Source organism: Orcinus orca, chromosome 7 (genome assembly GCF_937001465.1).
Source record: "Orcinus orca chromosome 7, mOrcOrc1.1, whole genome shotgun sequence".
In the NCBI taxonomy this organism is placed as follows: domain Eukaryota; kingdom Metazoa; phylum Chordata; class Mammalia; order Artiodactyla; family Delphinidae; genus Orcinus; species Orcinus orca.
In genome coordinates this window covers 34,181,288-34,208,095 of record NC_064565.1, presented here as the reverse complement: position 1 = coordinate 34,208,095, position 26,808 = coordinate 34,181,288, and the positions used below count along the sequence as shown (strand labels likewise).

The 26,808-nt window shown below is 37.2% G+C and overlaps 1 protein-coding gene across 1 annotated transcript in view; it reads right to left on the bottom strand.

Annotated features, from left to right (window-relative positions):
* ARHGAP15 (Rho GTPase activating protein 15) overlaps positions 1-26,808 on the bottom strand; it is a 621,798-nt gene that overhangs the window by 237,353 nt on the left and 357,637 nt on the right. Inside the window, exon 9 of the mRNA XM_004285433.4 lies at positions 17,334-17,456. Coding sequence (XP_004285481.1) covers positions 17,334-17,456 — 123 coding nt within the window. The remainder of the gene's footprint in view (positions 1-17,333; positions 17,457-26,808) is intronic.

Below are 26,808 nucleotides of genomic sequence, written 5' to 3'. Positions count from 1 at the left end.
TTTAGTTGGAGTAAAACTGCTTAATGATTTCAAATATTACGTGTAATATATTAATATAACGGGTTTGAATATCTATAATGGAGTCTCTTTCATTTGGGTCTTAAGGGTGTTCTCACAGCAACTAATGCTGAGTGCTAGGTACATGCTGAAGCACCTAAGAGGAAAGCACTTTAGGTTAAAAGCACTTTCTCTTCTCAGCCTCGGGTTAAAAGCTATTTCAGGATTCTGTTAAAGGCATTCTTTGGTCCTCAGCTTCAGCTTAAAAGCTGCTTTGAAGAAAAGTGCTTTGAGGCAGGTAAAGGATTTTATAATAAACCATATTAAGAGCTGGGGAATCGTGTGGTTCTCTCGAAGTGTTGGCTAGCTCCATGGAGGTGTGGTACATACTCTGCGCAGGTTTGCCTGTTCCCTGTGGTCCACGGATTATTTTATGCAAAGAGACTGAAAAACATTTCCAGGAATATAATTGGAGAGAAGGGGTTATGAGCCCAAATTTAGTAGTCCATGATGCACACATTTCCGAAAACATTTTGTCTCTTTTGGGTTTCCAGTCAAACACGGTGTGTATTTCTTTTTCGGCCCTTACTGCAGAAAGCAACTATGCAGTAACGTTTCTAAAACACCTTATCCTGTCCCGAAGCTGTCCACAGAAATGAGTAAATAGGTATCTCCCTGGGAGATGCACTTTGCATATTGCACATGAAGATGCAATATCAGTTTATTTCATACTCTTTATTTATATAACTTTCCCAGCTAACAGGGCCTCCCATGGGGGGATGGGCACACTTCAAGATAAAATGGAGTACCTCAGTTGGGTCTGCCTACTGAATTGGCAGAATCATGGTCACCACCCAGATGTCTAATTGCAGGTATTGATATTCGTTGGTGAAAACACAGTGACTTCAGAGGAATTTTGAGCCTGTGGAGGTCAATGGGAATTCTGAGAGATGGCAAAATGGTTCATGTAACCCAGCTGAGTCCCAGGGAGTAGATCTGAGTTCTGTTGAGGAAAGGGCCTCAGACAGTATGGAAAGAAGCTGTTTTCTCACTTTGTGAGATTCAATGCCTAAGCGCTATTGCTTCAGGACCTAAAATACCAAGTGAAATATGCAGGTGGCTGGGGAGAAGAGCATTCTTCCTGTTTGCTCTGGAGACAGAGTGAACCCAGAAATGCAGTGGAACCAGAGGAATCAAAGCACTGTATGGCACCCAGAAGTTTTTGTAGGTTTGGAAACTCCTGGACAGTACCTAGGCAGTGAAGCAGGCATCGACTGGAAGATGCTGGCTGCCTGTGGCCTGGTGAGGTGCCTTCCTTGGCCAGTTTGTAGGCAATGGGGTATCAAAGAAGAAGGATCAAAGGAGAAGAACATGAGAAGGGCAGTTCTCCTCAGATGTGATACATTCCAGGTGCTCCCAGAAACAGCTAGGGAGAGCTTGGAAACAGAGACAGGCTGAATTGTTATGATTGTACAGGTGGGAGCCATGACTTGTGATAATTGTGCCTTAATGTCGCTGTTACTTCACTCATATTCACAGGCTGCCGGGCATGGCCCATTGAGGTTATATAGGAATTAAGTAAAATTAATTCCATAATAGAGCTTTCTAATACAATCAGCCCTCCACATACGCAGGGATGCAGAACTGGCAAATACAGAGGAACGACTGTACTATGGCATTTTATATACTGGACTTGAGCATCCTCAAACTTTGTATCTGCTGGGGTCCTGGCACCAATCTTTTGTGGATAGTAAGGGACAACAATATATATTTCCACTGGTCTTTTAAAATGGAGCCAAGTTGGCAGGGTATGGACATGAAGGTTTTTTTTTTTTTTTTGATATAAAATACTTCTTCCTAGGCAGTGTCTAATTTTGAAGGAAGGAATCTCACATTATACATCTTCATGGGCCCAGTATCCAGCCCATCACTTACCACATGGTGGGTCTGGGTCTTCAATAAATGTTCATCAAATAAATAAAAATATATAATGGGTACTGAGTGAATAATAAAATTGCTTATAAAATAAAGTACAAGCTCCTTAGCCTGGCACTATGCAAGACACCTGCCACAACGACCTCTCATCGAACCCTCTACGTTTCATCGAAGCCACCATTCCCCATGCTTTCCTACAATTGGGCACCTTGGATGGCTTACCCATTTCCTCACATATCCAAATGCTCTAAGTCAAGACTCAGCTTAAAGACCATAGAATAAAATAAATATTAATCTTACCCACACTTTTCCACTTGTAATTTCCCCAAATCTACAACCTGAATGTCCCTTGAAGCATTTGACATATTATGCCGTATTTGTTGTATGTTTTCCCCCCTCACTCACTTCTTGGGGGATTCTGCTTTATGTAACTTTGTATCCTCTTAGAACATAGTGATTTACAGAATATGTATGAGTAGGCAATATGAAAAACCATCAAAGCATAAAGAAATGTAAGCACAGTTCGTTTTTTTTTTTTTGCGGTATGCGGGCCTCTCACTGTTGTGGCCTCTCCTGTTGCGGAGCACAGGCTCCGAATGCGCAGGCTCAGCGGCCATGGCTCACGGGCCCAGCCGCTCCGCGGCATGTGGGATCCTCCCAGACTGGGGCACGAACCCGCGTCCCCTGCATCGGCAGGCGGACTCTCAACCACTGCGCCACCAGGAAAGCCCAAGCATAGTTCTGTATTCTCATCATTGGATACCGCATGCAATGCTACAAGCACAGTGTGAGGCACACAGAATGCTCAACATGTTGGCTTTTTTAATGCAATGTCACAAAAATCTAACCATATTTTATCTGGTTTGCAATTTTCAGAATACCTACTCTGCATTCAGGACAAGGTGCACTTGCAATATGTAATGCGATAATAAGAGTAGAATTAGGAGTATAAGAAGGGATAGTTATTACTTGCTACGCTGATTGTTCTTTACACGGTATCAACATTCCTAAAAGGCATTATCTGCAAAGTGTTAAGACAGAAAATTTCATTACCTTGCCCTAATTCACAAAAAATAAGTAGCAGAGCCAAGACTAGACTTCAAATCTACTTCAAAATTCAGCCATCTTTAGGGCTTAATGACTGCAATACACTGTTTGCCTGAGTAAAGTAGAATACATATAGCTCTTTCAAATAGCACAGGGAGAGTTTGTCACTACTATCTCATGTCTCCAGACCCAATAGGGAAAATAGTCTTTCATATATTTCATTATTTCAAGTGTTCTTTATGTACTTAAATATCACACAAAACTAAGTACAGTTTTGTATTCAAGTATCTCTTTTTCCCAAGAATGTATGGCATTGCTGCGTTTCTTGGTAGATATTCTTGGAGTCTAGGATTCTAGGCTGGTGATAATGGAGCCAACAGCCTGGGACCCTTGTCCAGCAGAGGCTGCCTCAACCACTTCTAGCCTCCAGATAGTGTGGCAAATGGATTAGCACAGACTCCTTCTAGCAGATCTCAGTTGAGTGTCTGCCATTTAGCTCAGTAGGCGAAACTGAAGCTCAATACACATATCCATGGCAGCTTCTCAGAATCAGAGAACTGCATCTGGGAGACAGAAGCCTCCTCTGGGCTTTTGGTAGTGCTCATACTATAATAACTGATTGTAGGAACAAATGGCTTTGGATTAGCACATGGAAGTATTTTCCACTAGAACTTTACGCAAAAGTACTTACTGCCTTCTCCAGAATTCCTCAGATTAGATGTCCCATCTCCTTAACTTTCTCCAATGTGCTATTTATTCTCTACCTTCTTTCTGGTCCTGGACCAGGGTTGTGGTCTTTGTTTCTCCCACTATCTACCTCTTACCGATCAGTCCCCTCTGAGGTCACAGTTCCCTGGCCAGGGTTTCTGCTTCCCATTCTGTCCTCCGCGATGCAGCATGAGACAGGCGTATATCTACTAATGTAGTGCCCTGGTATGTGGCACCGTATGGTCACATTTGGAAAGCTTATATTCCTACACTGCATAGCCACCCTTGAAATACTTTCTCCATATTACTGTGGCATCTTGAGTTGAACATAACCTCACACACAGATGTAATTGTCTCTCCTCCTGTGTGATGGACAGCTTATTTCTAGCCAATATTACTTTTCTTCAATATTATTCATTCATACTATAAACATGTGATCTTTCTGATTAAAGAGGTATGCATACAAGTGTGTACATGAATAAAAAAACCTTATGCTAGAGAATTTGAGACATCTGACATCATTGGGAATACTGTCTTTGATGAAGAGAGGATCTAACCTTGCTTTTTTTCCCCCTAAAATGTTTGACTTCTTCAACTGGTAATTATGTAAACAGATTTATAACCAAAAAGGGCTCTCAATTCTTCTTTTGACATGTTAATTGTTTCTAAAAAACATTAAGTGAGGTCCTGTCAAATTCTTTACATAATATTGAATGTTCTCCTATGCTAATTACTCTTTTTAAGATGGAAAAATTGTAACATGCTCAGGGCTCCAGTGCATTTGAAATGTAGAGTCACAAAAGATGTAAATACAGCATCTCACTGTTCAGAGAAGGAAGGTATGAAGTGGTGCAAATGATGAGGGAGTCTGGGTGAATAATGGCTTTTCTGAAATTTAGATTATTTGGAATATCAAGATACAAAGATATCCTCAAGACATTATTTTCAGACCATCTGCTTTCTTACTTCTCAGCCTCTAGTGCATCATAGATTCCACCGTTGTGAGGTTAACTGAGGCCAGTCCTCTTCCGCCTGCATCATTTCTTTTCCTTCTATGAGTTTGAGTTCCAAGTTCAAAGGGATAAGTTAGGAGTGATATATTCAAGTTAATGACCCTCACATGTGTTTAACTTGGATGACATCTCCTCTAAAATCTCCCTCCTGTCTAATATGGGTAGATAAGAAAATCATTAAAAAATTGGAGCTCAACAACTGCTGAAAGAGAATGAAAATTTCTCTCCTTTGCTCTTACATTTCTAAGGGAATTAAATGTTATGAAAATGTCAAACCTTGTAACAGCCTCTTAGATGACTATCTGCACAAGTTATCCATCACAACAGAAAGCATGATTCAACGGCTGCATGCATCTCAGGAAGGCATGGAGTTAGGCAAGTTTAGGTTATAATTTGGGGCAAAACTTCAGCAGTAAATATATAAAAAATTTTCTTATAAATATTGGCCAAATATATACGACTTATTCTGCTTTAAAATTATAGTCTCCTTTATAATTTGATTATCTTACATGTCTGAACATATGTATCAGTATCCACTGACATTATTGTCAAATATATCTAAATTTCTTAGTCCACTAATTTTAATTAACACTTGACATCGCTACATATTTAGGGTATGCTAGCTGGGCACAATGTTTTAGTTTTTCTTTTTAAAATGTATAGGTGAAATGGGTACATGATATTTGGCTTTATATTCCTTCAACAAACCCCAACTTTATTATTATAGATTGATGTTCTCTATCAGTTAGCAATACAAAGTGCTTTGAATATTTTTTAACAGACTATCAAAGGTAAAAAATACTAGAGACAATTGAAAATAGAATGGAGTTAGGTTACAATATTTGATAGTAAAGGCACTGAACTCTCGGAAAAATCTAAGTTGACGAAGACGTGTATAAACAGATATTCCTTTCTTATAAACTTCTTTAAATTTCTCTGTATTCTTTTCTTTACTAGGCTTTTTCCCTAAGCTACTATAAATTGTGAAAATACATTTTCATAAATTTTTTTTATTATATGAGTGTTGTTGATTTGAGGAGGGGGAGGAAAGTTTTCTTATTTCTCTTTTGTGTCTTTTATTTTTTTCCTGTGTGAGAAGAAAGTGTTCAGATCATCTTTTTAAATAGTGAAAATAATAATAACCGTTCCCAGGAGAATAAGACAGCAAAGAAGAGGTTTTGTTGGACTTATCTGTGATAAAGCACTTTGGTGCTTCGGTTTTTGCGAGTTGAAGAAAGAGATGTACACAACATTTCAACCCTTCTATTATGACAGTTTATGCTTCCTGTACAGCTTATCTAACTCCAATGCCTGGGAAATAGACACGATTACCACCTTATGGAATGCTGCTTAACTTTAAATGTTCCCTACAGACTAGAAACCCACTTCATCAAAATTTATCTCAGTTTCTCAGGAATTATTTCTTCTGTAAGCTTCTGAATATTCCTGTGCAATTTTAAAATTTAACCCAAGATTGCTTAGACATAACTATGATATAAAAAGACAGAAAAAATTCCCACACTAAGGGAGTTTGTTCACAAGAGTTCCTGTGAAAGAGCTGTGGCCTATGCCCATGTACACTTTAATCACTCACTCTTTCAGCTGTTATCAATTTAAAACCAATGAAACTCCCACACTGAGTCCATTTGAGCAGTCAATTTTAATATCTCAAGGCATCTGTAGTTATTCTGAATTGGCTGCAAAAGCAGAACTAACAAGTTAAGCTCTAACCATAAGTCGACATCAGGCTGGTAAACCATTCATCAAACACAGACAGTTAGTCAATACTCCAGTATGAAAAACCAACTAGCATTTTTAAGAAGAGCAATATATTCATAATATGTTTGGCAGTCTGGTTTGCATTGCTTCCTTGATGGCTGTGCAGTTAACTTTCTAGTCAACAGGGTGCTTCTTGCACTGCCAAGGCAACGTGTTTGAGGGAAAACTGGTCAGTCTTCCCATGTTTGGGTAATATTTTTACACAAGAATAAAAGGGATGGAGGAATGTGCCTTTTGTGAATAAGAATCTAGAGAGTGTCTTAATAGTTGCTTTTTATAAGAAAACTCTTTCAACCATATGTTCTGGATCTTTGAGCACAGTCTCCACTTCAAATATTATGTCACCGTCAGGCCATGTGTCTCAATTTTGTGTTTGGAAAATATGGTTGCTTGAAATACCTCTTTCTCTCCCAGGAATGACTCCATGACAGGATTGCTGCCTCCCATAGAGAAAAGACAATGAAGAAGGAGGAGTATTCAAACAAGATCAAGGCAGTCATCACTTCAATCAAATTATTTCCAAATTTCAGGAGCTCTGGGGGCCTTGCGTGAGGGGGAGTGAAGGGTGTTTATGACATATAGCTGCCTATTCCCAGAACTCTTTTATGTACTTTTATTTTATCTTCAAAAAGAAAGGACATATTAAAGAGAAATATCTAAGGAGGAACAATGCTACATAAAGTTTATGTTTTCAGATCTGTTGCCCCAGAAAATGCTTTGATAAAACACACTTAGAGCTACATAGTCAATTTCAAAGGGAAGTTGGGAGATATACCTCTCCTTATTGCAATTTGACTAATACTGACACTCCACCAATTATGAATATCCAAATTCTGATACGGCCTCTTGCCTCTTTCCCACAGAGGAAAATAGAATATGCTGGAATAGCACTTTTGCCACACAGAGTTATTTTTTTGATGACTAAATTTTACAGAGGCTGGTCAAATTTCAAAGTCTATAATCAGATAGGGTAACAAGTCAAAAGAGATATTTTTATACTGAACAAAATTTGCCCCTCCCCCAAATAAAATGATACAGTTCTTTTTTTCTTTATGTTGGGAATTTGTGGAACATTGCTGATTTATAATAGAAATGAATTTGCGGGGAAAGATTTGTAGGCCAGACTGTCAGTGATGCTAAAGGAAATATTATAAAAGAACACTCTATTAATCTTAGGATATGTCAAAATGAATTGTTGATATTAATATTTCCTGTACTTGTAGCAGCCCACACGTCTGCTGAATGTGGACCCTGATGAGGAGATGCAGGTTGGGAGAGCTCTGATATGTACCATCTTTAGAAACACATTCAACATACATGTAATGTGGACTCTCAGATCCCAATCATAGCATGAATACCTCCTTTCCCAAGCACTATGAAAAATTCAATTCATCTCACTACAAATGAAGCATTTATTCACACGTTTGTTCAAATTATCAGTCTGCAGGTCAGGAAGAAATTCTGCTTTCTGCTCCCTCAATTATCCACCTCACCACAAAAAGAAATCAACGGCTAGTACTTTGTATAAGCAGTAGAATTATAAAAACGACAAAGGAGAAAGTGAAGCGCCAGCACTGCCTTTGGATACAGTTCGTATAGTCTACCGAGGCCCTGAAAAGCTAACAAGAATTAAGCTGAAGAATCTTCCACTGTCTGTGAGCTGGGTTTAGGAGTCATGAGGGAACTCTGTGGTACGAGAACACCTGCTGGAAAACAGCAGGGTATCAATAATAAATGCTAACCTTTAAAAAGGGGATTCTTGTGAACACTGAGGAGAGCCCTGCATCTTTTTCTTCTCTTCAGGTGGTTTCATGGAGGAAAGATTTAGGATGTGATTAGAGGATTGAACGGGTCATAGACCACCTCTCCAGAGGGCAGTGCAGCAGCCTCCTGGCACAGGAAGGAAATATCACGTTGGCCTGACTTTTGGTCATCTGCAACTAGTTGAGGATATGCTTCAGAGAGCATATAAACTTGGGCTGGTGCAATGTCAGGGATGGGGAGGGGAGGTTTCCTAGCCTTTATACAGTCTACACACACACACACACACACACACACACACAATTTGAGTTAGAGCATGCTTAAAACATGGTTTATGATGAAACAAAACCTGTCTCTACCTGTTACTGTTTCCTTACTGGCACTCATGCTGATTTCTTCTTATTTTAAGGAAACTTGTCAGTCCTTTACCTGGAAGGCTTAAAGACAGTATTTTGAACTGGCACTAGGATTAGACTAATCCTGTAGGGCATGCCAAAACTCTGGACAATCTTTTAATGATAGATAGTCCATGGAATGAATAAAACCAGCATCTACTGCCAGGGCAAGAATTAACATGGGTTTTAGAGGCAATTGGCTAACAACAAAATACCAATATGCCGGTTTCAAATCAACTGGGTCTTATTCATTTTATATTCTCAGCATTTAGCATGCCTGTTACCAGGAATCCAGTCAGCTTTAAGGCTAAAGTCTATTATCTGGAACTTTCTTTTACTTAAAAAAAGACAAAGATCTTGAGAACTTTACTCAAAGGGAAAGTAATATAATTTAAAGGAAGAAAAAATAACAATAATAGAAAATATTATTTGCAGATATACAAAATATATATAGTATATAAAATATAGTAGGTTATACCAGGAAATTACTGGTAAAACCATTTTGTATGTACTAAAAATCAAGTATATATAAGTCACCATCTCAAATAATATATTCTAACTAATCCTGTGTGAAAAGGTCTCCCTCCATAAGAAAATAAGTTCTTGAACCTCAGGGAAACCAATTTATTATTCTGGCTCATTCTTTTCCTGCTTACCTAATTCACTCCCATTTCTGGACCTCATTTTTCTCCTGTTGTTCTAAAGTTATTTTGATTTTAATATCTCATAATATCAGGATCATTTCCTCCTTGGATAACAAGCTTTTAAAAGACATGGGCTTAACCTGCTACCCAGGTGCACTTTTTTCTCAACATTTGTCACCTTTCATGGTGACCTGTATTTTATTATTGAACAAAAGCTATCTATGTGGTACTCTGTTACCAACACATTAGCTCCCAAGAGCCTTTAAATAACAGAAATTGCCTGGGAACTCTAAATGCAGAGGAACCAGGAAGCTTATAGGCCAAGATAAAGCAGCTTAAGGTTGGCTATTAATTTTGGCTAATATTAAATCATGACACAGCTCACACATAAGGATCACAGTTCAATTATGAACCATAAAGAAGTTTAAAGAAAAGAAGATTTACAAGATATTTTTAAGCACATTAATGCATATTGTGGAAGTTGTGAGAGTATTTCAGGCCCCAGCAATGATAGACCCATGCCCCAGTATATAAATTCAAATATAATTATTCTTAGACTAACACTGATAAAGTGGCAAGTTGGAGCATACCTCTACTCAAAGGTATATTGCAGTGTTGCGCATATATTTTTTGCTTAAATTAATGATGTGACAGGTAGGTTACTTTGTCATACATTAGTTCTAACAAATTATTTTAAAAATACTTTCCTCTTAACGATTTTGCTATTCATAAACATAACTGTTGAACCTTTAGGGCTGACAACTTGTATCTGAAACTTGGATAGCAAAGCTTTCTTTACTTCTCAATATAATTGACATCTTTTACAAAAGTACTGTGATTTAAAAGACATTATTTTCTCATATGACAAAAACCTTAAATAATTAGTTGTGTGGGTAATTATTAAACATTCTAGCAATTAGATGACACCATGTAAATGGGTGTAGATAGGAAAGAAAATGAGCTCATGCCCATTTGTGTATAAAGAGCACCATGATAAAAATTACCAAAAAAGATAAACATGAGCCAACTGCGAATGATCTTTATACTTTCCTTAAAGTAAATGAGTTACTGCTGCCTTTCCTTGACACTTGTTTGGATTGATTTCTCATACACTAAAAGAATACTTGGGAGAATGGTTTCCTAGGGTCATCTTGGCCATGATTTCCTCCATAAACATAATTAAGAAAAGAAAGAAGCAGGAAAGAAAGGAAAGAAAGAAAGATGAAAACAAGGAAGCAAAGTCAGAAGGAAGGAAGGGAGGGAGGGAGTTGCTGAATGGTTAGGATAATGGTTATCTAATGGTTAATGGGCACTGTGTGAGATTCTTTACATATATCATTTCATTTAAGTTTTATGATGTAAATTTTGTATATCAAGAAGTCGATAACCAATTATTAAATTATACAGCTGGTAAATGACAGGATCTACCTTTAAGCTTAGATTAGTCACATTCTAAAGCTGCTCTACTTTCAAATAAATTCAGTTTTCTTAATTGTAAAATAGAGTTGAAAATTTTCTATCACCACAAAAAATTCTATAAAGACTGATTCAGTTTATCCAGAGTATATAAGACATACTGTATCCAATGGAAATATTTGATATTTGAGACTGATGTGGTAGTCCCTATAGTCCAGCAAAAACATATCATTGACAAGCTACCTCTACCCATGTATGCAGAGTTCCAGCTTATCTTGTTGGAGCCTCATTCTGTAATAAGAATGGACAACCACGGCCCACCAGATATTTGAGTCAAGTCACTAATGTGATGGAAATAGAAAAATATATGAACGAAAGGAACCAGATGAAATTGATGATTCAAAGTAGAGAAAATTTTAAAATAAAAAAACCTAAAAGTACAAAACAACAAATTTTAATTTATATCCTTAGGTAAGTTAGAAAAAAATATAATCTATTGGGCTTCCCTGGTGGCGCAGTGGTTGAGAGTCCACCTGCTGATGCAGGGGACGCGGGTTTGTGCCCCGGTCCGGGAAGATCCCACATGCCGCGGAGCGGCTGGGCCCGTGAGCCATGGCTGCTGAGCCTGCGCGTTCGGAGCCTGTGCTGTGCAACGGGAGAGGCCACAACAGTGAGAGCCCCGCGTACCACACACACACACACACTATATATATATATATATATATATATATATATATATATATATATGTATAATCTATTTTCTGTTTTCTCACTTATTCAATTAATTAATGTTTATTGAGTGCTAAGTGCCATCCTCACTATTGGGAATGGGAGTAGCATGGTCAAACAAAATTTTTGCCCTCACAGTATGTGAGAGAGTGAGGTATGCAAGAAAGAACAGAGAATAAGAAAGACATCTAGAAAATTGAAAATATAATTGCTTAAGTAAAAATAAATTAATATAAAGGTGGAGGGGGGTGCTTCCCTGGTGGCACAAAGGTTAAGAATCCTCCTGCCAATGCAGGGGACACAGGTTCGAGCCCTGGTCCGGGAAGACCCCACATGCCACGGAGCAACTAAGCCTGTGTGCCACAACTACTGAGCCTGTGCTCTAGAGCCCGTGAGCCACAACTACTGAGCCCATGTGCCACAACTACTGAAGCCCACGCACCTAGAGCCCGTGCTCCGCAACAAGAGAAGCCACCGCAATGAGAAGCCCGCGCATTGCAACAAAGAGGAGTCCTCGTTCACCGCAACTAGAGAAAGCCTGTGTGCAGCAATGAAGACCCAACACAGCCATAAATAAATAAATGAAAATTTAAAAAAAAAAAGGGGGGATCAAACTGAGAATTCTTTCAGAACATGAGAAAAATCAATCCTGATGATCTAACACTCACATCATAAAGATCACAAAAGAGGAAACAGAGAAAACTGATGGGAGAAACTTATTAACATAATAATAAAGAGAAAAAATTCCAGAGCCGAAGAGTCACTGTTCCTCAATTTGAGTGCCAAGCAGAATAAATTTTAAAAATTCTGCCAATATACATTATCTCGATTACAGAATCTCAAAGACAAACAAAACCCAAAAAACAAAAAAAAACCCTCAATGATTCTGAAAGAAAAAAAATTCAAAGTAACAAGAGTAAGAATGGAAGCTGCAACTCTGTATTCTAGAGGCAATGGGATTTTATGCCCAACTAAACTATTGATTAAGTGTGCCTGCATCCTGAAGATATTTTTAGGCAGTCAAGTTCTCATGTTTCCTAAATGAGTCACTGGAGTTACATAGAAATAGAAGAAATTAAAGCAAGAAAGAAAAGGCATGTGATTCAGAAGACAGTGAATACAACTCAGAAGATCAGTGAAAGGAAATCACAGGGTGATAAATGTGAAGTCTGGAAAGCAACCAATACAAATGAAGTAGGATGGTGGAAGGACTTTAGAAAACATCCTGGGGTAAAAACCAGGGAGTCACAGACTAAAGTATATAGAATGTTTAATTGAGAGGATTAAAGCCTTTGAGGATGTACAGGCTCAGAAAGCAATAAAAAATAAAACTCTGGGGGAAAAAAAAAACATCTGTACAAGAAATTCACAATCCAAAAATATATCAAACTAAACAATAGCATGATTATAAGCAAATGATGAAGCATAAGCTTTAGAAATAAGAACATTATAATATGTGTGGCCGAAACGGCATAGCACTGGACCCATGGATAAGTTAATCCAATCTGGCAAATTACCTGGGGAAAAATTCCATAATATTTACATGATAAATATGAACTAAATGCTCATGACTAACTGACTGTTTTTTTTCACATTTAGATTCAAAATATGCGGGGGGCGGGGTGGGGGGTGGGAAATAGAAGACTTGATTGTGGTTGTGAAACAACATAAACTTACTAATATAACCTTCAAATGTAAAAGAAAGGAGAATCTTTTTCACCAGGATCAAGGTGCATTTCTCTTTGAGAGTCACAGGGTCATGATATTGTAAGAAAAGGGAAGGAAGTCTAGTACTTGGTGCTGCAGTAAGCAGCCTTACCTAATCATAATCATACGAAAGCTGTTTTTTTGGTTTTCTGCTTTTAGAGTCAACCTATAAATAAGTCATAATTACAGAAACCAGTGAAATAATATAAAATTTCAAAACATAGAAGACTCAATAGCAAAGGCAGAGGAGATGAAAGGGCAAAGGACACTATGCTTCTCATCTTGCCAATGGATGCATTAAGTCTCAATTTTCTATGGTTAATAGAACAATAAATAGAGGTTCAAGTATGTTGGATGTTTCAGAGGAAGCCAACAGTAACAGCAAGACCGGCTATATTTGAGTATTTGGGGAAGAGAGGGCCAGGTAGATGAAGTCTAGTTTAATTAAGTCAGATTCATTGTAAAATAAATCTGAGGTAATGTCTAAGCTTTATAAATAAAGATATTAAAACATTACAGATAAGCAAGATATTGACAAAAATCTATACCCCAAATAACAATAACGTAAGATAGGGAGGCAGCCACCAGAAGGGCTGTGAACAGAAACCATTCCAAACGGTGCCCTGCAAGAAGGAAAACTGGGGTAAGGCAGGAAAACACTGCTTTTCATCATAAATCCTGGAGGCATACTATTTCATCCTCAGACTGGTTGTTTCCTCTACAATATACTGAGTAAAAAATACAAGTAGTGCAGCGTTACTCTCAATTTCTGCTAATATCATCCAGTATGGTTTTGTCCATACAAAGATGAAAGAAACCACTTTCTAAATATACAGTACTTTCTAACTCTATCATTTTGATATAAGGAAACACTAGTTGCTCCTAAAAAACCAACCAATTGTTATCTTTTCTAAAAATTGCACTGCCAAGTGTTTTCTGTTCTTGGATGTCAATGCTGCCATTTGAAAGATTACATAAGGTAGTTTGGTTGACGCTAAAGAGCTATAATCTCAGTTCCAAAAGCAAGTAGAGGACATGTATAAGCACACCTACCACCCTAAAATGTACCCTCTTCCCTATAATTTACATATTATACTGATTGGAGTTTTGTTTTCTATGAGAGGCTCAATGTAATAAACTCATACTTTTAAAAAGCTCTTGCCATTCCCTTGGCAAATGTGAAAGCACTTGGAGAAATTGAAAGCTTTTCAGAAGCTACCCCTGCAATGGCACAATGATTGCAACGCCCACCTGAGCTATTACGATTTCCTTCCACTGGGTGATCATTCAGAATTATCTGATGGCCCCTTTTTGGCATCACAATGTACCCTTCTCATTAGTCATATTAAAGAAATCAGAAAATGCAGCCCCATCAAGAGACTGTTTCCAGATCTAAAACCTGGCCAAAGAAATCACATATTGGCTGGGTCTCCGTGAGTCCTAAAAACAGGTTTTGAAGAAAGGCTTTGTGACTGAGCTTAGACTGTGTGATACTGGGACAGTTTTCCTTTCACATAAAGTACTTTGTGAATATAGTTCTGCTGGGCATTTAAAGTCCATAAAACACAGCCTTTCCTGCCCCACAGTGAGGGCTCAATAAAGGCTGGCTGAATTCAAAACTCAGGCCTCTCAGTCTGTTGGGAACACTACATAAAAGAGTAAACACTTTGAAAAGTGTCTGTGGCCTTGTCAAGCCCCACCCCCGCCCCCCAGGTATCAGGAAGCACACTTGTAAGACGCAAACTACCAAAGCTTTCCCAAACCTTGGTAATGGAGGCCTTTATTCCACATGTGGAAAATTAGACAGTTTAAAGAATTTGATATATATTCTTTGGTCAAATGCACTGCAGAATAAATTTAAAGGCATTATCCCTCTTTCTAAATAATTCTTCTCTTGAAAGAGTTAAGTCATTTTACTTGGAGAAATTAAATATTTAACTGTTAATCATTAATTTATGTTATGTGAGTTTTCATAACCAATCAGAAACACTGATTTCATTGGTTTTTTCTAAGTCTTTGCCTTAGATATGCTAAGAAAATGGACTTAAAGTACTAAATTTGACTAGGCCTGCGTTTTTTAAAAATTGGTTTAATCCTTTCTACTCGGTTAAAAAAAAAAGTCTCAGAAGAAGCCTTACAAAAAATTCACAGTTAAAACTGAAACAAGCCCAAGAAGTGACTATATTTGCATAACTTGAACTGTATTTGGAAGAAAATTCCACTGAAGACAACAATGGAAGCTTATCAAATTGGAATTTCACATAGATTTTCCATAGCCCTACTAATGAATACTGACTCATTGGTCAGCTATGGTGAAAATGTAATGGAGCTCTAAGATAGGAAATGTATCATTGGAGTGTGTTCGGTGGTTCCATTACATCAGTATGAAAACTGCATCAGGCATCCGGTTTCTCTGCCGCTTTCTGAGACCAATTCTAGAGCACTATGGTTATTAATTCTTTAGCATTTTGACTGGGGCCAGACTGTGCCACTGAATTAAAACCCCTTTTATTTTGCCACAGTCATGAAAAATTTGGACTTTATGTCAGATTGGGATTGTTTGGGCTACTTATCTGGTTTTATATTTGTCAGGATGGCAGGTAACATGCTACTGAATCCTTTCTAAGAAACTTTTAATCTAGGGGATAAATTCGAAGGCAGAATTGAAGGTACTACTGTATTACTATATGAAGTTGGATCTGTAGAGGACCAAATGCTGTCCACTGAAAAGGACACTTCAGACAGTAAAAGTCTGAGCTAAGACTGATTTAAAGCACGTTCTAGTTCTACTTGCAAATGCTTACATTCTAAGAATTTTCCATTCTATTAGTGATAGGTATGTTCATGCTGCATAAAAGTTCACCTTTCACAATTGGTTCAGAATGCTAGATGATTTTTGTGATATGTTCACCTCTTTTAAAATGGACTGAAATTGATAGGTCAAACAGTTAGTCTAAACTATTGAAATAATTCTCATTCTAAGTAGTGCTGAAAATATTATCTGCTTTGTCCTGTTCCTGAGAAATAATTGCATATTAAATCACTTTTTGATTTCTATAAGGATCAGTCTTTCAACTTTGTTCTCAAAGTTTATTTTAGGACTTTATTTTAGCCCAAATTCTTTTCAAATTCTTTCTTGTATTTAACTTTCAAAATATATGCATCAGTTACAAAATTTGAAAACCAGAGAGAATAATGGACTTGATGCATGTTTTCTTCTTAGGAAAATAATATACTTGCCTGTGTGATCTAAGTGATGATTTCCAGTGATAGAAATCTACATCACTGGTTTTATCTGTCCATCCATCCTTTCATCTATCTGGTACACTACCGGTCATAACGACAGTAATGAATAATAATGGCATTAATAATAGCAGAGGACATTTCTTGAATAATTATGTTCCAGAAACTCTGTTAAATCCTTTAAATGGATTATCTCATTTATTTGTTTTAGTGGTCCTCTCGGTGGTGGGTATAAGTATACCCATTTAACAGAAGAGGTATCTGAGGCTCAGAGATCATAACTTGCTCAATGTCCATATTAGTGAGTGGTAGAACCAAGGTCTGAATTCCAATTACAGTCTCTTGCCAGAGTGTTTTTTTATTCTGGTGGCTGGGCTGGTCTAGGATATTTTATAGGCTTTAGATATATTTGCAAAAGTACCTGCTTATTTCAGTTTAGATTGAGTTCTAGGATCTCCAGCTCTCAAATCTGTTAAGTTTTCATGACACTAGTTTATCTTGGACTTTCCTCCTAGCACTTTCTTCCTCGCACTTACTTCAGACTATGACTACATGATCAGACAACCTACAGTACAAATCAAGACTCATCTGAGAATGAAAAGGGCTGCTGTTACTAAGTATTCTGGAACGACAGGTATAACTAGGATTGTCCAGGCATGTGGGGACATGGGATCATTCTGATGGGCCACTAGGATATTTCTTCTCGGCTGCTGGTCCAGAGCCCAGATCCTCTGAGGGCAACACTAGGTGTTTTTTTTCAATGATCCTCTGATACAACCTTTATTTTCTCAGGATTAGTTTTCTGGACAACTATTTTTTCCTCTGTTATAGAGCAGAACATTTAATAAGCAACCTAAAAAGACTAAAATATCTTAATACTCCTTTAGAGCTGAATAACTATGGACACAGAGGCACATTTATTTATCACTGTTACAGTAAAAGTATAAAATGTTCTATACCTTTAATAAGTCCTTTTTCTTGCAGAGTTTTCAGGGAAGGTCTTCGGGTAATAAACTTCTTTAATCTGCTTTTAACTCGGTTTTTGTCGCTTGTATCAGAAGCACTATGATGCAGTCTGAACACTGGAGATTTAAAAAAAAGAGGCTTTCAGTAAATTTTTCCTTTATGATTATTACTTTATGCAAATATGAATAGAAAACAGTAGTTATGGGACAACTACCTGAATTAATAGCTCAGGCCCTTCTGTTTAGACAGGGCATAGGAGTAAAAATTTGCCCATATGAAAATATTAGCTCTGATGCAACATGCATGTGTAATGAGAATGTGGTTAGCTCCATATTTTCACAATTTATGTCACATTCATTTCCTCATATTTACCACAATAATCTTTATCTGTATAATTCCACCTAACTGTATCCATACACAAAATTGTAGAAAAGTTAATCTAACTTAGAGATAAAAAAGCTCTGGTTGGGCTTCCCTGGTGGCACAGTGGTTGAGAGTCCGCCTGCCGATGCAGGGGACACGGCTTCGTGCCCTGGTCTGGGAAGATCCCACATGCTGCGGAGCAGCTGAGCCCGTGAGCCATGGCCGCTGAGCCTGCGCGTCCGGAGCCTGTGCTCCACAATGGGAGAGGCCACAGCAGTGAGAGGCCCGCATACCGCAAAAAAAAAAAGCTCTGGTTAATTTCAATTAATTGTGATTATATACTGCCTGTAGGAAATGTAGGCATTTTCAAAGATCCTGCTTGCCCAAATAATTTCATCAATTTTCTTTATCAAGTTAACCCAAAGTGATTTCTTTTTCAGAAAGCAGATATTTCTTACTCTTCTTATTTGTGTGAAATTACCTCTAGGTGAAATTCTGTAACACATATTGCCTCAAACTTTTGCCATGTCTTCATCAGTCCCCCATCCTCAGTTTCCTAGCCCACTGTTATCTTCAAAGTTAGGTGTGCATCAAATTCATTTCCTAAGCAAATATTTGCTGAATGTCTACTGATTATCACATCCCATGCTAAACGCTGTGAATTCAATGATGAACGTAACACTTAAGGTCTGTACCTTCATTAAGCATGGAGTCTAAATACATTCAAGTTATCTTATTATTAATGACTTTATTAACTAACTTGTTAACAATGATTCTTATCATTAATAATTCCTGAAATGATAGGAATTTATTATCTGTATGACCTGAGATACAGATCGTAAGTGGGCCCTTCACTGTCCTAACCTAATTACTGACGTCATGTGAGGATTTGGGGCACTTAAGGAGGAACATAGAGGTTCTTTTCCTCTCAAATCATATTTTAGAATAAGCCAATCATTCAGTTGGGTTAATAATAATATGACTAAAATGTATTGACACCGTAATTAATGCTTGATATTCTCCTAAGCACCTAACATGATTTAACCTAATTCTACTGCAATGTAAGCTACATGTAGGCAGGGATTTGTATCTACTTTTACAAATGTTGTTCACTAATGTGTCCCTAATACCTCAAACACTGTTTAGCATTAGTAAGTGTTTAGTCAATATTTGTTGAATCAAATCTCAAATGACCTTTTGAAGTATATAAACTAATTCATCCATTTTAGAGATGAAGAAGCTAAGTCAGAGAGTCAAGCTAAGTAACTTGTCCAAGGTCCAGTTTGGATATGGGACCAGTCTCATAGGATTTTTATCTGGTATTCTAATGTATTGGAGTATTGGTGAAGAATGCAAGGGGAAGGAAAACAGAAATATCAGGAGCTCACGTAGTCATTTCAAGTAGAATGGTTTTAATCAACTAAAATTTTTTAAGTAGCTATTGGGTGCAAAACACTTTACTAAGTTACAGCTGTAGGGGACCTTCACTTGAGTCATTCTATCCTCTCCTGAGGAACTCAGAAGAGAAAAGAGAGAGACTTAGGAGGGAGCTGCAGCTGGAAGAAAATAAATTGCCTGAATTAGAGGATCTGAAGTCAAATTTTCCCAGTGGGGTCTCCAAGGAACCCGCAAAAGTGCCTAAGGGAGAGTGTATGCTTTAAAAATTCTGCCAGGCCTAGAGTGTGAGAAGCTTTCTTATAACTGGTCAAATAAGGACATTTTTGCAACCTCCTTCCTCTAGCTTTGACCACAAAGTAGTTATAAACTTGTGTTAGCAAAATGGGGAGTTGGAGTGAAGTGTTAGGCTAAGGAAAAGAAGAGGAAGACATCCTGCCCCCCTCCTAGCTAAGTGTAGAGTGGAGTTTTAATTTTAAATTAAGTTCAAAATTTTGATTATCACATGGGGTTATACACTATTAAATACTGAGTTGAGACAGTACTTGCCACTTATAAGACCATAATATCTTCTATTACCTCAAAGTAAGGTTCTCAATCTTAGTACTATTGATATTCTAGGCCCAAAAATTCTTTTTTGCAGGGAGTTGCTCTGTACAGGATAAGGATGTTGAGAAGCCTCCCTGGCCTCTACCCACAATATGTCAGTAGCACACTCTCCTTAGTTGTGACAATCAAAAATGTCTCCAGACATTGCTAACTGTCTTCTGGGGTGAGAGGGGGAAAAAGTGCTCCCTGCTGAGAATCATTCCCTTAAACTGAAGGGACAAGTTATAGGACCTGCTTCAGTTCTTGTTTATTGGTGGTGGAAGGGCTATTCCCACGCTGACAAAATGTAAAGCAACAGTGAAAAGCAAAAAAAAAAAAAACCCTATTATTTTAATAATATATCTCTCTATAAGTAGCATGTATATAAAAATATATATGTAAAACATACATATCTGATCTATCATCTATCTATTGTCTATCTATCTGCTATCTGTTAATTAAATGAGCTGTTTATAAAAGTACAACCACTCTCATGTGAGTGTGGTCAATGGGTCTATCACTTGAAAAGGTTGGGAAGCACTGCTGTAGACCAGAGCATCCCAACTATTATACCTGACAGGATGGTTATGTAGAGTGAGATTTACGGATGCCCTCAGCACTCTGTGTAATTGAGCAGGACCAAGGCAACCTGAGCCCCTGGGAAATTGTTGTTGGCTATGAGCAGTCTTATTTATTTGTTCCAGTGGGCTATGCAAATATTATCATTTTTTTTGTGCATTTGCACATAAAATGGTTTGAGGAGCACTGCTTTAGACCTGTGTTGTCCAATATGGTAGCCACTAGTCACTCAGGGCTATTGAGTACTTGAAATGCAGCTTGTGCCGTAGGTTGAAATAATGATGTTTTGGATATTTTTGTTAAAAAATATATTGTTAAAATTAATACATTATTAAAACTTGTTACTTTAAAAAATGTGGCTATGAGAAGATTTTAAATTACACACATAGCTCAGATATTTTTGGACAGTGCTGCTAGGTGATACACGCACACAGACACACAGACACACACACACACACACACACATATTGACCACCTACTGAATACATGGCAGTGCTGGATTTAACTGTTGTGGATAGAAATGCATACGGTCTATGTAGTAATAATACATCACGATAAGGAGTTTGAAGTATAAGAGACTAAGGGTTCTTAGAGGAGGAACAGACCTCAGGTCATTTTGGAGAAATAGCAAGTGCCTTGAAAACCCATGCAAGCCATAGTTGCTTTTACAGGACCATGAATGTCAGGCATTAACTGATTCAAAACTGTATGATTGGATGAGTCATTCTGAGTGTCTTAATATACTGTGCTTATATGCTATCCTATCAACTTTCATCTGGGTCCAATCATATATAATCTGCTCCAATTGATAGCTGTATCAAAGCCCCGTGGCTCTGGGTTCTAGTACTGGGAGCTAAAGGAACACTTATCCTTCAGGAAGAATCTACCTCAGTAATTCTGGCCTCAAGTCTGTCTGCCTTTGAAATGATATGGAATAATCAATCTAAATTTTCACAGGTTACCATTTTCTATGTCTAGTCTCACCTCAAAATCTTGTCATTTTCCATGATAGAATGTCAAGAAATTAAGGGCCAAAAGAGGTATTTTTTTGGCCAGTTAGGGACTAGTAAATATGATATGATTAAAAAGTATTTTTTAAATTAAAATACATACATGTGGTATAAATGTGAGATTATGGAAGTAATTATATAGTGTATATATATATATATTGTTTTCAATACCAACTTCTGCCTCCACATGTGAGAAATGTATGTAAGGTACACTGGTTTTTCAAGAAAAATGAAAGTGTATTTTAAAATGTTTTAGCTTGTTTCTTTCTCATACATTCTGAGAAACTAGCAGAGTCTTGAATATGATTACACAGTTTTTAACATAGCCAAACTATCCGAAGTTGCCTCTAATGATGACTTTCCTGGAGACAGACTAGAGTGTCAACTTCCATTTCCTGATGCCATAAATAATCGTCCTCAGATGACAAGTCAAATTGCCAGGCCTTTGCCATCATTCATTCTGCTCACTTTGTTCTAAGAAGAGATCCGCAGAAGTTAAAGTCAATAGATGACTATAATATATGGCATAATTTTTATTAACCAAATAACTTGAAAGCGCTGTAAATACAAACTAAAAATGTAAAAAGCACATGGTTATAAAGCAAAGTCCATCACTGGACCCCTGTAAACAGCAATAAAACTCTTTGAATATTGTGGTTTACAAATCTGATTTTAACAGCCAAACTTATAAAACAGTTTACGCTTTTCTGTTGTCAAGGGAGAAAAACTTGCCAAATTGTTCATTTTAAGTAAATACAACATAACCAATTAAGGAAAGCAAAATTTAAACACATGCCTATGGTAATCAGGACATAGTTTGCTTCTGATTTCACTACTGATTTTAACAGAACAGTGTTCCTTCCACTTTCCCACAGCACCCAAGTGACCCCACACATACTTTTAGAAACTTGTAATCACACAGTGCAAATAAAAGGACACTTTACTGGAAAATACACAGTGTGGTACAATAATCCATCATTTATGAAAAATAGAATTCAGCCTTTTCTCTTTCCTCAGAGATTCAACTACTTTTTGAGAGTGAAGCTTACTGCAATTTAAAGATTTATGTTAAGCCAATGAGCAGTTTTTTTCCGTTCCCATTTAAACTTTTTATTCAAAAATGAAAAGAGACTGAAGAGATAGCGGTTTAAATTCCAAAGCATTTAATCTGATTTACAGAGGAATCACTCCTAATTCTACATATTTTCACCTCCACGAAAAGTTAACTTGAATTGGATTAGCTTTCCAGGTATTCTAGAATTTACTTTTATTTCCTTTATGCTTTCTCTTTTTTTTTTCCACTGATGGGTGATCTTTTCTTTCAAGCCCAAACAAATAGACTATTTTTCAAAGCGTAAGAATTTTGAATAACAATATGCAGTTTAAGTCTCCACACTCATAGGCCAAAGGCATTAGCTTTAAGCACCATTCTTAACCAGTGGAGAGATTTAATTGGTGTTAAAGCTGCTCACACCAGACAAGAGTTAGGACCCTGGGCTTTTCAAGATGATCTTCAATAAATATCATTACATATGAGAATAAGGCATTAGCCCAACACAAGTTTTATACCTGACACAGCCATTATGGTGTTAAAACCACCTCTAGAGGTAGGAATGCTTATTGTAAAGGATGCCCTTTGTATATTTATTTCCCAACTTTAGTAATGGGAGGAGGAAGCAACACAATTTAGATGATGAATATCCACTACCATTCTATTAAGGGATGGGAACCACAAAAGAAAAACCTTCAAATCTTCCAGAATCCAACGGTTTGGATAATATGATCCAGAACTGTGCATCTGCCAGAATTTTTCTTGCTATGGACCTTATTTTGAAATATCCCCTTTTCCTGCCAAACTGCTGTTCTCGCGGTATTCCCATGTTACAATTACATGTTGTTAATATTATTTTTTTTTTTAAATTTGGAAATGCTGGGAGAGCTAACATTTCAGAAATGTTGCTAAAGGAAAGCAGAGTCATTACCCTTCAGAAATGCTATTACAAACAAATTTCTAGGCTACTTGTTGTCACTTTTTTGATGGGGTTTTACATAGGGATCAACATCAGGTGTAGATAGATAGTTGTATTAGCAGCTAAGAGCTCCCAACACAGAGTCTGGTAGGATGTTCAGAGCAAAACTGGTGGCAGTTGCTTAGTGCACTCATCTTACCGCACTGCAGTGTCTGGAGAGGGAAATCCAGAAAGAAATGACAAAATAGGGTTATATCAGGCTCTTCATCCCCAGAGATTCGAAAACACTTCTCAAACCATCACACGGATTACATAACAAAGTGCTGATTGTCTCCTTTCATATTTTCCAATATGACCTTCTTGTATTTGGAATTACCCTGTTGTACCACTTTCTAAATTACTAAAACAAGAGCACCTTACCCGAAGTAGAGAAATAAAGTTTATTAAATTTCTTGCCAGTCTCCTGCCTGATTCCTTTACAGGGCATATCTGCTTGCGCTCATTCATTAGGCTGTAATAAATACTGCTTTGCTCTCTCCAGAGTGTGGTTTTAGAGCTCAAAAACTTTGCACATAACTCCATGTCAGAGTGGGCAGAAAGGGTAAGTCTGGACTTAATGTACTGAAATGTACTGTTGGTCATTTAATCTCTCTTTTTTTTTCACATGCTCAGTGTAAACAGAAGTCATAATTTCAATCCCCTGAGGAGCTAAGTTATTGAAACTTTAAGTGACTTACTTGAAACACAAATCATGATTAAATCTGGAAATAATTGGAAGAGGGAATGCAGGGCGTTTTAACAGCAGTGCTTTATTTTAACCACTTAATTCCCACTTAGACATTGTAGAAATATAAAATAAATAATCAGTTGGAAACAGAAGGGTATGAAAACGTTCTCTTGCCAATGATTCATAGTTATGCTATCTACTCATTTAAAGAGGAGTGAGAATTCATGCAATGAAATATGTTTACTTTTAGGCTAAATCATCTAGTTTAAATAGACAAATCTACTCACATTTTTACATTTTCAGTGTCAATAAAGAGCTGGCAGTTTACTGTCATGGCCCCTGTAACTCAGCCATATGGAAATGCCATTAACTGCTTTTTCCAGTAATGTATAAATTCTTTAGTGTCTTTTCATGTATTGACCTAATATTTTAATTTTGCTCATGATGTATCTTTGATGTGTCTGTGTTGATAATGCATTTCTATAATGTGAGTCAGGGTATTATATTTAAACTCTTTTTACAGTGTTTAGCATAGCACTGAGTTACTTAAAGAATAACTTTCAGGATGGTTATGATGATGATGATGACAACTTCAAAACTGTACTGCAAATATTGAGTAATTTCATCACAAATATAATTTTCTTTCAATTGTTAGTCTATCTGGTTTCTTTCTATAAGCCAGAGTTGCAAAAGATTTTGGCATCAAAGGTTATGGAAATACTACATATTCACAAAAAAAGGAAAGAAGAAAAAAAGAGAATACACCTAAATAGCAAAAACCTATGGTGTATGTAGAGACATATGATGATATTTCTTCCTGAAACAGAATCAGATACAGATACAGTATAAGATGTAAAGATTCCGATCATCCAGACATCTTCTATTGACTAGATATTTTATCTTGGCTTCTTACAACTTAATGTAGTGTTGGTAAAACTTTGTCACTTGAGAGCTATTTCAAAACTTTGATAAATTTGCTAATAGAGTAAGGGGTTACTGAGCTAAGGCAGTAACTGATTTTGAAAGTAAAATTACTAAGGAAAAAAAAGAAAGAAAGAAAAAAATAACATACGGCACCAATCCAGACAAAGGGCACCATGAAGTAGAAACATGTTTTCCATGAGGAAAGGCTGCATATTAAATACAGGGATGGGTTCTCTCCTAGTGATAGAAAACAGGCCATGGCCAAATCAAATGAGAAGAGCCTTACAGATGAATGTGAACATCAGTCCACAAACAGAGAACAAAATAAAGAAAAAACAAAACAATAGGATTGTAGGCATGGCAATTCCCCCCATAGAGGTAGAAGCATGACAAAATTCTAGGAAATTAACACTTAGATTTCTATGGAAAAAAAAAGTCAAGTTGGAGAAAGAAATAATATTCATATTTTAGAGCACCAGCCAATTTCCATGCTTACTTTACATACTGACTCATGCTTAGCAGTATTTGCATTGGGTGGGTGGTATTAAAATCTTCTCTCCATACAGACATAAATAGAGCTATCACTATGTATTTTGTGCACGTGTATGTATTTGTACCTTTGTGAAAATGTGTGTACAGATACTGTATTCTCAGCAGGCATAGGGGGGAGAAATATATAACAACTCTGAAGCTTTTTCTTTAATCTCTAAACTCTTGGCCCTATGTGTGATCAAGAATATTTTACAGTGTATCCTTAATTTTGCAAACATAAAATTTGAAACAGGACAGGAAAATATATAGTCAAAAAAATCAATATTTAAGAGGAAGTGGTGGAATAAATTGTTTATTTAGATTGTGAGAAAAGTTAAATAAATATATATATTTAACTTTTCTCACAATCTAAATATTATAATTTTATATATATATAATCATCTACAAAATTACATATAATAATCTATATAGTATTGATTCTTTTAAAGCAGTCTCAATTTCCATTTTGACTAGTCAATCTGATCATCTTAAAATCACATGTATTATTAATAATGACTAATGTTTGTAGAGTACTACCAGTGTGACAAGGAACTGTACTAAGAACGTCATATCTCATGATGATTCAATGTGGTAGGTTCTCTTATTGCTGTCTACTCTGCAGATTAGGAATCTGAGGTTCAGAGAGCTTAAGCCAAGTAGCCAATAGTGGCCGAGCCAGAAATCAAATGCAGGGCTGTTTGATTTGGAGCCCCTGGGCATGCCTAACCTGCCCCACTGCCTGCCTCTCTATCTGTTTGGCAATGCTGTCAAAGTTCTAAGGACGTGGAGAGATGGCAGTAGCCTCCCACTGTGGTCAACTACTTCCGACCTAAGGTCTTAAATCATCTGCTTCAGGTGAACTGCTGACAAAATTACTCTAGGTGCGGTGTGTCACTGTAGACCTAAAAGGGAAAATGAGTTGCTTTAGGCGAGATTAGTGAATCACAGGACAGCCACAGTGTTGACAGCTGAACACTCTCTGGATTGTCAGTCAGAACAGCTGAAGATGGCTTCTGGGCTGCACAGAGCCATAACCATCATAAACACAAATTGAGCTCTTCAGCTACTGGGCAGAAGGTGAATACAAGGATCTCTCACCATGCTCCAGGTGGCTGAATGTAGCAAGACAAGAACGAATATAGAAATAGAGCTATTGGGGCTTCCTTTTAAGCCAAAATGCCTAGTGACCTAGCCGGTTCTCTCAATTTCTTAGTCCTTGTTCTTGATTTCTGTCATCATACAATCTTTTTTCAAAAACAGATGATGCACCCTTAGCCCACAATACATTCACAATACATTCAAAGCACATACATTCATGTCTACAGACTCCTTAGTTCTTCTCTCAGCCCAACCAGGAATCTCATTCTTCTCTATATCCAAC